This window comes from Bos taurus, chromosome 3 (genome assembly GCF_002263795.3).
Source record: "Bos taurus isolate L1 Dominette 01449 registration number 42190680 breed Hereford chromosome 3, ARS-UCD2.0, whole genome shotgun sequence".
In the NCBI taxonomy this organism is placed as follows: domain Eukaryota; kingdom Metazoa; phylum Chordata; class Mammalia; order Artiodactyla; family Bovidae; genus Bos; species Bos taurus.
This window is the reverse complement of record NC_037330.1, coordinates 112,990,823-113,003,143: the sequence shown is the minus strand read 5'-3', so window position 1 is coordinate 113,003,143 and position 12,321 is coordinate 112,990,823. Positions and strand designations below refer to the sequence as shown.

Below are 12,321 nucleotides of genomic sequence, written 5' to 3'. Positions count from 1 at the left end.
AAAGATTGAAAGCGGGAGGAGAAGGGGACGACAGAGGACGAGACGGTTGGATGGCATCACCGACTCAATGGACATGAGTCTGAGTAAACTCCAGGAGTTGGTGATGAACAGGGAGGCCTGGCGTGCTAAAGTCCATGGGGTCACAAAGAGTCGGACACAACTGAGTGATGGAACTGCACTGAAGTGATTCACTTAAAAATTGATTTTTAAGTTAATTTAAGTGGATCAGATTTATTTCCAATTCTTTTACCCACTCAGTATTTTTGACACTTATTAGTACCTAACATTTAATTTCTGGAACTTCCCTGGTAGCACAGTGGATAAAAATCCACCTGCCAATGCAGGGGACGTGGGTTCGAGCCTTGGTCTGGGAAGATTCCACATGCTGCAGAGCAACTAAGCCTGTGCGCCCCAACTACTGAGCCCCCACACCCTAGAGCCTGTGCTCCGCAACAAGAGAATCCACCACGAAGAGAAGCCCACACACAAGGAAGTGCTGTCTTTGCTCGCTGCAACTGGAGAAAGCTCGAGCAAAGACCCAGAACAGCCACAAAAAAAAAGTTTAACATTTAACTTCTAACACTACTTCAAGGTTTTATCTTCCTCTTTGAGAGCCGACACGGGCTCTGAAGTCAGAGCAGCCCGAGTCTCCCAGCGGAGCGCTCTCTGTCCTCGGGCTCTGCACGGCCTGCCCCGTGCTGCAGGGCCGCCCACGACGCAGGCAGTAACCATCAACGGCAACCAAGACAAGTGACCTCAGAGAAACGCAGACCTTGATGAGGAGGTTTCTGAAATAAAAACCATCATCTGAGAGTCAGTCTACAATGAGGCCCTTTATCCACATCAGCGTTAGAGAAGTCGACAGGGCAGCTTCTTCAACCCAGTTCCTCAGTTTTACACTAATCTTTTGAGTTTTTTTTTCTGGCTTTCCTGGAGGTTCAGATGGTAAAGCGTTTGCCTGCAATGCGGGAGACCCAGGTTCGATCCCTGGGTTGGGAAGATCCCCTGGAGTAGGAAATGGCAACCCTGTCCAGTATTCTTGCCTGGAGAATCCCCGTGGACGGAGGAGCCTGGTGGGCTACAGTCCATGGGGTCACAGAGTTGGACACGACTGAGCAACTTCACTTTAAGATTTTTTCGGCAGTTGCAAACACCCTGCCGTGAAAGGCGTCCTCTGCAAGGGACCCCTTTGTGCCAGGCTGTTTCTAGGCCACCTTTCCTGATGGGATTTAAAGCAAGCACTTGCCCAGCCTCCCCGGCCTTCTGGTCTCGCCCAACACCACCCCTCAGCATACGGGCTGAGGAGACGCCGACCAGGGCTTGGATCTTGTGTTTCAGAACACGGATGCCCATTCAAGCCCGCTAACATCCTCTGCAAACTGAAGAAGCCAGAGCCTCCTGGACAGGGAGCCTACTTACTTCCTGGGCCCTGGTAAGGGTTTCATGTGGTTTCTGCGGGCATAGGAACCTGCTAAAAAGGCCTCCTGACCTCCGTCATACATTTACCAAGTGAGCGGGCATGGCTGTGAGCCCTGGTCCAGCACAGGCGGCTACAAGGCCTGGCACCATCCCCCAGCTCGTCAGCACCCAGCTCGGGGCTCCAGCAGCTCCTCCAGCGAGACCTGCCCACCTCTGCAAACCAGCTCACTCCACCTCCAGGTCTCCTCCTAATTTCAGACCCAAAAACTTACACCTACCTGTTCAGAACTCTTCTACCAGCTACAAATACCATCCTGCACCCAACTCCTTGCTTCACTCATCGAAGGGCCTAAACTCTAAGGAAGGCTGTGTGTCCCTTTGCACTCTTTAGACAGTTTTGCTGTATCTCAGTTGAAAATGATTCAGGCCAATGGAACACAGGAAATAGCACAGGCCTCATTCCCAAGTCTCATCTTTTCCTCTGTTCACTGCGTGACCCCAGGCAATTCTGTGGGCTTACCTGACCCTTGGTTTTCCCATCTACCTACCTCCCCTGGATTCCTGAGAATTAAAAGCAGTAACGTACATAACATAATACAGCCAGTGGATGCAATCAAATTCCAGCAGAATTATTCAAATTCCTAAAGGATGATGCCATCAAGTTTTTGCACTCATTATGTTAGCAAATCTCGAAGACCCAGCAGTGGCCACAGGACTAGAGAAGGTCAATCCTCAACCCAATTCCCAAGAAGGGTAGTACCAAAGAATGTGCTAACCATTGTACAACCGCACTCACCTCCCATGCTATTAAGGTCATGCTAGTAAGTAAAATCTTGCATGCTAGGCTTCAGCCAGACGTCCAAGCTGGGTTCAGAAAAGGAACAGGAACTAGAGGTCAAATTGCCAACATTCACTGGATTATACAGAAAGGAAGGAAATTTCAGAAAAATATCTATCTGTTTCATTGACTACGCGAAAGCCTTTGTGAAGATCATGACAAACTATAGAAAGCTCTCAGAGAAAAGGGAATACCAGACTATCTTACCTGTCTCCTGAGAAACCCGTAAGGAGGTCAAGAAGCAACTGTTAGAACCCTGTATGGAACAACCGACTGGTTCAAGATCGAGAAACGAGTACAACTGGGCTGTCTGCTGTCACCTGTTTGTTTAACCTATACGCTGAGCACATCATGAGACATGCCGGGCTGGGTGAGTTATAAGGCGGAATCAAGACAGGCGGGAAAAACAGCAACCTCAGATATGCAGATGATAGCACTCTAATGGCAGAGAGCAAAGAGGAACTAAAGAGCCTCTTGATCGGGGTGAAGGAGCTGGTTTAAGACTAAATATTAACAAAAATTAAGATCATCGCATCCAGTGCCATTACTGCATGACAAATAGAAGGGGAAAAGGTAGTGACAGATTTCCTCTTCTTAGGCTCCAAAATCACTAAGGACTGTGACTGCAGCCATGAAATTAGAAGACTGCCTCTTGGCAGGAAAGCGATGACAAACCTAGACAGTGTGCTGAAAAGCAGAGACTAATCTGTCGATAAAGGTCTATATAATCAAGGCTATGGTCTTCCCAGTGGTCACGTACGGTTGTGAGAGCTGACCGTAAAGAAGGCAGAACACCAGAGAATTGATGCCTTCAAACTGTGGTGCTGGAGGAGACTCCTGAGAGTCCCTTGGACAGCAAGGAGATCAAACCAGTCAATCTTAAGGGAGATCAACCCTGAATATTCACTGGAAGGACTGATGCTGAAGCTGAAGCTCCGGTATTTTGGTCATCTGATGCGTACAGGTGACTCGCTGGAAAAGTCCCCGATGCTGGGAAAGACTGAGGGCAGAAGGAGAAGAGGGCATCAGAGGATGAGACGGCTGGATAGCATCACTGATCAAATGAACAAACCCTGGGAGGTGGTGAGGGACAGGGAGGCCTGGCGTGCTGCAGCCCATGGGGTTGCAAAGAGTCGGACACGACTGGGTGACGGAACAATAGCAACAATGCACATAACACATTTGACTACTGGGTCTAACACACAGAAGGTACCCACGTAAATGCCCTCTCCTTTAGGCAGATTAATGCCTGCAGAAGTAACCAACCCCACCATAAATTTCCACCGAGTAACTGGTGGTTACCTAGAGAAGGCATGCCCCAGGACTGACCGTGACACTACCAGAGCAGGCCAGACCAGCCTTCCCGGCTGAGGATGCAGGACCGTCGGGCCTCAACTGGAAACGCATCTGAGCCTTTGAACAGACGTGCACTGGGACCTCAGAGGTGCCTAGCCCCACCCACAGGTGCCCAGCAGCACCCCCTGACGCCCAGCCCTGCCCACAGGCGTGCAGCAGCGCCCCCCGCCCCAACCCCCGGCGTCCAGCTCCACCCACAGGCGTCCAGCAATCCCCCCACTGGTGTCCAGCCCCACCCATAGGTGTCCAGCCCCGCTCACAGGCGTCCATCAGTCCCCCTGCTGGCGCCCAGCCCCGCCCACAGGCGTCCATCAGTCCCCCTACTGGCGCCCAGCCCCGCCCACAGGCATCCAGCAGTCCCTCCCCTGGCGCCCAGCCCTGCCCACAGGCGTCCAGCAGTCCACCCACCCCCGTTTCTCCAGGAACAGGCCCTTTAGCTGCCATTAGACAGCCGTCTCTGTCATCCTCACACCTCGTGCTTTGCACGCGGATCGTCTCTCAACTAAGAATCAGGAATTACAACCCTGTATGTGTGAGCTAGCACCATGCTTTAGTTGCTCGGTCATGTCCGACTCTTTGCGACCCCGTGGACTATAGCCCACCAAGCTCTGCCCACGGGGATTGTCCAGGCAGGAATACCAGAGTGGGTTGCCGTGCCCTCCTCCAGGGGATCTTCCTAGCTAGCACCTAACACTGGCTATTTTCCATACAGTTCCCTGAAGGAAATGGAAAGACCAGGGGTGACTGAGCAGTGGATTTCTAGCCATTCTTCTGGCTCCGTCCCTGCACCAGCCTCAGGCCATTGGAAACACATCACAGACCACTGTATTGCAGCTCCCCACCTCCCTGTAGATTATCTCTAGAAAGTTCATCTTCACATCATGCTTTTGCTTTTCATGTGAGTTGATGCACAGGTTTGTGTCAAGTTTTTCTGGAGGGGTAAAATGCTTATCAGTGTCAAGCAAATCCTCCACCTCATCTTTCTGTAGCCTTTATTTAATAAGCTCATGCGAAGGTTGCTTCAAGCTTAAGGAGAAAAACCTGTCTTTAAATTAATGTATGTCTTCTAACTAGAACAATGGAGAAGGCAATGGCACCCCACTCCAGTACTCTTGCCTGGAAAATCCCATGGACGGAGGAGCCTGGTAGGCTGCAGCCCATGGGGTCGCTTGGAGTCGGACACGACTGAGCGACTTCACTTTCACTTTTCACTTTCATGCACTGGAGAAGGAAATGGCAACCCACTCCAGTGTTCTTGCCTGGAGAATCCCAGGGACAGGGGAGCCTGGTGGGCTGCCGTCTCTGGGGTCGCACAGAGTCGGACAGGACCGAAGTGACTTAGCAGCAACTAGAACAAAAGGGATATAACCATTAAATTTCTGTCTTTGTTTTAGAATCTAAGAGACTTCTTGGCGAGTGTGGGTTCAGACTGCAGATTTCTTCAACATCTGAACCCACAGTTCTTGATTTCCTGTACATCGTCCTCCTGGCTTCATGTGAGGTGTTTTAACTCTATCATAACTGCACCCAAAAAACTTCTCCATAGCCTACTTTCCAGCTCTACTGGAGGTGAGGTGATTTGTGAGGTGATTAAGTCTTGGGGTCCTTAAGAAACACAGCTTACACGTGAGAGGGTAACAGGCAGAAAGGCCAGGGGTCTCCAAATGGAGGAAATAGCCTGCAAGTGTCAGACATTTTTATCTCTCTTAAGCGGCAGGAGGAAACAAACTAGCAATATTTTTTCCTTCTCTATACAAATTTAAAGGGAGGTTTCTCTTAAAATACTGTGTTGCTATAATGACACCAGGTTTCGCCTGAAGTTAGCTATTCTCGAGCCTAGAGATAACCAATGCCTTTTTCTTATGGAAATGTTTGTCTTAAGCTATGCTAATGTACTATGCCTTTACCCCAAACTCTGTCTCCAAGTCTGTTCCGCCTCTTGGCCCAGAACCTACTTGACAAACCAGTATGGATATTGTTCCCCTAATCTATGTAAATGAAACTATTTGTATGGTGGTCTGCCTTTCTTCAATATTCAAGTTAATCATTTTATGGCCCAGGATAAACCATTTGGTGCCAAGATTATCCCAAAATGCATCTTATGGGTGAGGGGCCTGGTGCCATTCTGAATTTTAAGACATTCCTTTCTTTCATTAACAGACTGCTAGTGACTATATAACATCCAGCTAAAGACTAGCAGGGGGGTACTCTTTCTGCCCCCTTCTGATGCCTATGTCAGAAGCTTTCTCTATCTCCTTTATACTTTAATAAAACTTTATTACACAAAAGCTCTGAGCGATCAAGCCTCGTCTCTGGCCCCGGATTGAATTCTTCTCCTCCGGGGGCCAAGAATCCTGGTGTATTCGCATGATTCAACAACAACCTTTCACACGCTGGTGCTAAAATAGCTGAAGTTAAGCTAACACTGACACCTACCTAAAAACCTTAGCTCTTATGAACAGGAGCATCCAAAGTCTTTCATGGAAATGTGATGGCTTCCTATCACGAATATTTCAAAGCTGACTATTGGACAAAGAACGTGAAGTGGAAACATCAATTTCCCTAACGAGGAAAGGGCAAGGGGAATCAAGTCTGATGGTCAGACAACACGAATTCTCCTAATGCATCACCCTGCCATTTCCTACATTTTGTGACTGATACGCACCCACAGGAAGCCTGGAGGCTGTAGTTTCTTTCTTAACTGGGTCTTACCCGTAACCGGTAGTCATCCACGGTCCAGATGCGGCTTGCAAAATCATTTGAAGCTGCTAAGAGGTAAGATCCCTACAGGAAAGAAGGGGAGAAGGAAAAACAGAGAACTTTAGTTCACATGATACAAATTTCCTCATACCAAACTCAAGACTGTTTAGATGACTAAAACTACATACCTGATCTGAATACCGTCATAACCAGAATTCTGTTAACTAATCAATCCCGTTAACTTCAGGCCTCTTTCCTGAGCCTGCTCAACCTCGCCTGATGGCTGTAGATATTACACCTCCAGCTCAAAATGGAACTCATCCCCCTGTGCTCACTTCCACCCCACTTCGGTAAGATCAAGTACTAATTCTCTACACCCGCCCAGAGGCACCCGCCCAGAGGCACCGACTCCCCAGCCTCACCTCCCCACTGTCCCCCAGCTGTAGACCCTCTCCTTTCCACCTGCACCGACTCGGCCCAAACCAGAGCCTTATCGAGTCTGGAGAGATGCTGACCAACCGGATTACCAAGACCTGTCTCCCCTACCCATCTTCAACCTACTCCTGATCCGCACTGAATTTTTAACCTATTGGCATCCTTCTCTAACATTAAGATAGAAAACAGCAGAGAAACCAGGTAGGTTATTTTTAAATTTCAAGAATCAGATGTCAAAAATGGTTTCTAAACACCTCTCAACTCACCCATTTCCATGGATATTAGGTACTTACAGCACTATCAAATTCAATGCTTGTAATTCCTGCATTACTGCCAGACAGGGAGCCCTTGAACTCACATTTGTCTGCATAAAAACAAAGATGCCAACATACCAATTAAAACGAGGCACTTGAAACACAAGGGAAGCTAATTACATGGTCAAAAGCAACTTCCCCGCATCTTTACAGAATCAAGTAGCAGGACAAACAGCACAATGAGACGGGAATGTTCGGCTGACCAGTCCCCAAAGCAACGAATGCACAAGAGGGTGCGGAACCCAGCATTTTCCGGTTGGCTCTTACACTGCTCTTTTTAAGAAATTTAGTGTCATCAATTCCCTTCATAAAAGTGCAGGGATTTAAATACATGTCAACTGACCTAGAGTTTATTTAGCTATTTAATTTACATAAACACATCTCTGTCAATTTAACTATCACTTTAATGGAAACTGACCATTAAAATTTCAGAACCCAAGTACGAAAAACAGTTTTACTTGTAGTTATATAAACTGGCTAGTCATTAGATTTCCAGTAAAACTAGTTTGGAGTTTCTGGAATTTATCTGTCCACTCTACCTATGTGAAGCAAGGTTCCAGCGAACCAATCGCCTGCCAGTGCTCTCCTGAAGCCCATCTCACCCCCAGGCCCAGCCACTCATCCCTGGACTCTGCTTTCAGACTCTGGCCACCCTGAGGGCAACTTTACAGATCAAAGGGTAAATCCCAATGATGCTGTGATTAAATTCCTTCTTTAAAAGTTATCTTAAGGATAACCTAGATAGAGAAGCTAGGGAAATAGGGAACCATTCAAATCAAATTCATAAGATAGGAGCACAGAATAGTATACATTTCAATGGACAGCCTTTTCTTTCAGGACTTCTGAATGCTAATAAAAATGACATAAATGTGGATTTGGAGCTGTCAAATACATTTACGGCCAGCACTATTAAGCTGGTGAGTAAATCCCTGAATTAATTTGCAAAATACAGCACATTTAATGCCTTTTCCTGGATCCTAGCTTTCATTAGATTTTCATGAGTCTAAAAAAGGTCAACACCTACTAATTAAAGACTTTATTTAGATTAGATCTTTACAGACAAAAATACTACTGCAAATTCTAAAAAATATCTCCGTGGCTCATGCCTAAAACATTGCTCTGTCTGGCAGGTGACAAAGTGCCAAAACCTCAGAAATGATCACTAAGTGCCAGTCTACCAAGAGACAGAGCTCAAAAGACCAAAGATCGTCTTATTTCATGAAAGGCCTTTTGGACTTGGTCTCTTCCAAGATTCAGTAAATATTAGCAAAGAGGGAGAAAATTATACACCAAGTAAGCCATCTGTGGAGGAAAGGTCCTATAATTAGTTAGAACATGACTGATATTTGTTCCTGAAAACTATAAAAAAAATGCTGCCAGATGCTCTATGTTATTTCTGTAGATTTAGTAGAAACTCTCATTTTACTAACACAGTTTATGCTCCGGCACAAATTATGTCAGTATTAATTCTGATTAGTGTTCACTTCCTCTTCGACAGCAAAAAGGTAATACTTCTACTAATGGCTGGTATCTCTGATTTTCTTATAGGTATTTTTACTGACCAAGGAGTAAAATAAAAGTATTTCTAGAGCTATTTGTATTTATTTGCAAGGTATAATTGAAACAGACTATCTGTGTAGATACTTTTTTTTAATCACCAAATCTCAGTTCTTATCATTTTATTGTTAAGTTTCAGCAATTCACCCAAGCTCAGGTCCTAGTTCACCACTCTGTCCACGTAAATCACCCACACAAATCAAGAAGCGTCTTTGAGTTTCCACCTCTCACACAGGGGTGACGCCCAGCTGCCTAACAGCACAGGGCTATGGCGCGGCTCAGAGGAAACGAAGCAGACCCAGGCGGGACCGTGCTGCCTCCGCTGGACCGCGAGCACACGTGCGCCCCACTAAGGAAGCCCGGCAACATGCTCCCTACAGAGCCCTGCAGCCTGTTCTCTGACCGCGTCTTGTCAAAAGTACATGTATATTGAACTGAGTATCAAAATGTGGCGAGTGGGCTATGCCTCAGTTCAGACATCTGCGAGAGGGTTCACTAACTCCTCTCTCCTGTTTCAATGCCATCCCATTTTGAGTACTATAAGGTCATTCCTAAAATAAACGTAATCAAAGAGACTCAGTTTTGATCTTAGAAGGATTAGTCTCCCAGGTAGGAAGGTGTCCAATATGTACTGCGGAAGAGTAGAGGGCAATTACCATAGCTCCAGAAAGAATGAAGTGGCTGGGCCAAAGTGGAAATGATGCTCAGTTCTGGATGGGTCTGGTGGTGAAAGTAAAGTCCGACGTTCTAAAGAACATTATTGCATTGGAACCTGGAATGTCACATCAATGAATCAAGGTGAATTGGAAGTGGTCAAGCAGGAGACGGCAGAGTGAACATCAACATTCTTATGAATCAGTGAACTAAAATGGATGGGATTGGGTGAATTTAATTCAGATGACCATTATATCTACTACTGTGGGCAAGAATCTGTTAGAAGAAATGCAATAGCCCGATAGTCAACAGGAGTCCGAAATGCAGTACTTGGGTGCAATCTCAAAAACGACAGAATGAACTCAGTTCATTTCCAAGGCAAACCATTCAGTATCACAGTAATCCAAGTCTATCTCCCAACTGTAATGCCAAAGAACCTGAAGTTGAACGGTTCAACAAAGACCTCCAAGACCTTCTAGAACTAACACCAAAAAGAGATGTTCTTTTCATCATAGGGGACTAGGATGCAAAAGAAGTCAAGAGGATACCTGGAGTAACAGGCAAGATGACCTTGGAGTATAAAATGAAGCAGGACAAAAGCTAACAGACCTTTGCCAAGAGAACGCACTGGTCATAGCAAACACCCTCTTCCAACAACACAAGAGAAGACTCTACACGTGGACATCACCAGATGGTCAATACCAAAATCAGAATGATTATATTCTTTGCAGCCAAAGATAGACAATCTCTATACAGTCAGCAAAAACAAGACCGGGAGCTGACTGTGGCTCAGATCATGAACTCCTCGTTGCAAAACTCAGGCTTAAACTGAAGAAAGTAGGGAAAACCACTAGGTCGTTCAGATATGACCTAAATCAAATTCCTTATGAATTTACAGTGGAGGTGATGAACAGATTCAAGGGATTAGATCTGGTAGACAGAGTGCCTGAAGAACTATGGACGGAGGTTTGTAACACTCTGCAGGAGGCAGTGACCAAAATCATCTCAAAAAGAAACGCAAGAAGGCACAGTGATTGTCTGAGGAGGCCTTACAAATAGCTGAGAAAAGAGAAGCAAAAGGCAAGGGAGAAAAGGAAAGATATATCCAAATGAATCCAAAGTTCCAGAGAATAGCAAGGAGACCTAAGGCCTTCTTAAGTAAACATTGCAAAGAAATAAAGGAAAACCACAGAATGAGAAAGAGAGATCTCTTCAAGAAAACTGGAGACATAAAGAGAACATTTTGTGCGAGGATGGGCACAATAAAGGACAGAAACAGTAACGACCTAACAGAAGCAGAAGAGATTAAGAAGAGGTGGCAAGAATACAAAAAAGGTTCTTAATGACCAAACCCATGATGGTGTGGTCACTTACCTAGAGCCAGACAGCGTGGAGTGTGAAGTCAAGTGGGCCTTAGGAAGCATCACTACAAACAAAACTAGTGGAGGTGATGGAATTCCAGCTGAGCTATTTCAAATCCTAAAAGATGATGCTACTAAAGTGCTGCACTCAATGTGTCAGGAAATGTGGAAAACTCAGCAGTGGCCACAGGATTGGAAAAGGTCAGTTTTCATTCCAATCCCAAAGAAGGACAATGCCAAAGACTGTTTAAACTAACAGACATTTGCACTCATCTCACATGTTAGCGAGGTAATGCTCAAAATCCTTCAAACTAGGTTTTAGCCGTATGTGAACCGAGAATTTCCAGATGTACAAGCTGGATTTAGAAAAGGCAGAGGAACCAGAGATCAAATTGACAACATTCACTGGATCCTAGAGAAAGCAAAGGAATTCCAGAAAACATCTACTTCTGCTTCATTGACTATGTGAAAGCCTTTGTGTGGATCACAAAAAAACTGTGGAAAATTCTAAAGAGAGGTGAATACCAGACCACTAAAGACCTCTAAAGAGATGGGAATACTTATGTGCCTCCTGAGAAATCTTTATGCAGGCCAAGAAGCAATAGTTAGAACCAGACATGGAACAACTGACTGGTTCAAAACTGGGAAAGGAGTAATACAAGGCTGTATATTGTCACTTTGCTTACTTAACTTCTATGCAGAGTAAGTACATCATGCAAAATGCTGGGCTGGATGAATCACAAGCTGAAATCAAGATTGCCAGGAGAAATATAAACAACCGCAGATATGCAGATGATACCACTCTAATGGCAGAAGGTGAAGAGGAACAAGAGCCTCTTGATGAGGGTGAAAGAGGAGAGTGAAAACCTGGCTTAAAAATCAACATTCAGAAAACTAAGATCATGGCATCCAGTCCCATCACTTCATGGGACTGTTCTGTTCTGCCAACAGAAGGGGGGAAAAGTGGAAACAGTGACAGATTTTATTTTCTTGGGTTCCAAAATCACTGTGAATGGCGACTGCAGTCATGAAACTAAAAGACACTTGCTCCTTGGAAGGAAAACTATGACAAACCTAGAGAGCACATTAAAAAGCAGAGACATCACTTTGCTGACAAAGGTCTGTCTGCTCTAAACTATGGTTTTTCCAGTAGTCACGTATGGATTTGAGAGCTGGATCAGAAAGAAGGCTGAACACTGAAGAATTGATGCTTTTGAATTATGGTGCTGGAAAAGACTCCTGAGAGTCCCTGGGACAGCAAGGAAACCAAACCAGTCCATCCTAAAGGAAATTTACCCTGAATACTCACTGGGAGGACTGATGCTGAAGCTTTAATACTTTGGCCACTTGATGCAAAGAGCCTACTCATTTGGAAAAGTCCCTGATGAAGGCTGGAGAAGGAAATGGCAATCCACTCCAGTTTTCATGTCTGGAGAATCCCATCGACAGAGGAGCCTGGCAGACTACAGTTCATGGGGTCGCAAAGAGCTGGACATGACTTAGTGACTAAACCACCACCAACGATGGAGGCAAAAGGAGAAAGGGCGGCAGAGGAGGAGATGGTTGGATGGCATCACCAACTCCAGCAGACGTGAATTTGAGCAAAATCTGGGAGACAGTGAAGGACAGAGGAACCTGGTGTGCTGCAATCCATGGGGTCGCAATGAGTCAGACATGACTTAGCCAC

At 45.8% G+C, this 12,321-nt stretch overlaps 1 protein-coding gene across 7 annotated transcripts in view; it reads right to left on the bottom strand.

Annotated features, from left to right (window-relative positions):
- Positions 1–12,321, bottom strand: part of ATG16L1 (autophagy related 16 like 1) — a 44,285-nt gene that overhangs the window by 9,568 nt on the left and 22,396 nt on the right. For 4 of the 7 annotated variants that reach the window (XM_059883197.1, XM_059883204.1, XM_059883196.1 and 1 more), the window contains 3 exons: positions 7,042–7,112; positions 6,326–6,397; positions 3,165–3,257 (listed from right to left, as the gene is read on the bottom strand). In XM_059883197.1, the coding sequence (XP_059739180.1) occupies positions 3,165–3,257; positions 6,326–6,397; positions 7,042–7,112 (236 nt within the window). The remainder of the gene's footprint in view (positions 1–3,164; positions 3,258–6,325; positions 6,398–7,041; positions 7,113–12,321) is intronic. The other 3 variants (XM_005204950.5, XM_005204951.5, NM_001191389.2) reach the window with 1 other exon arrangement.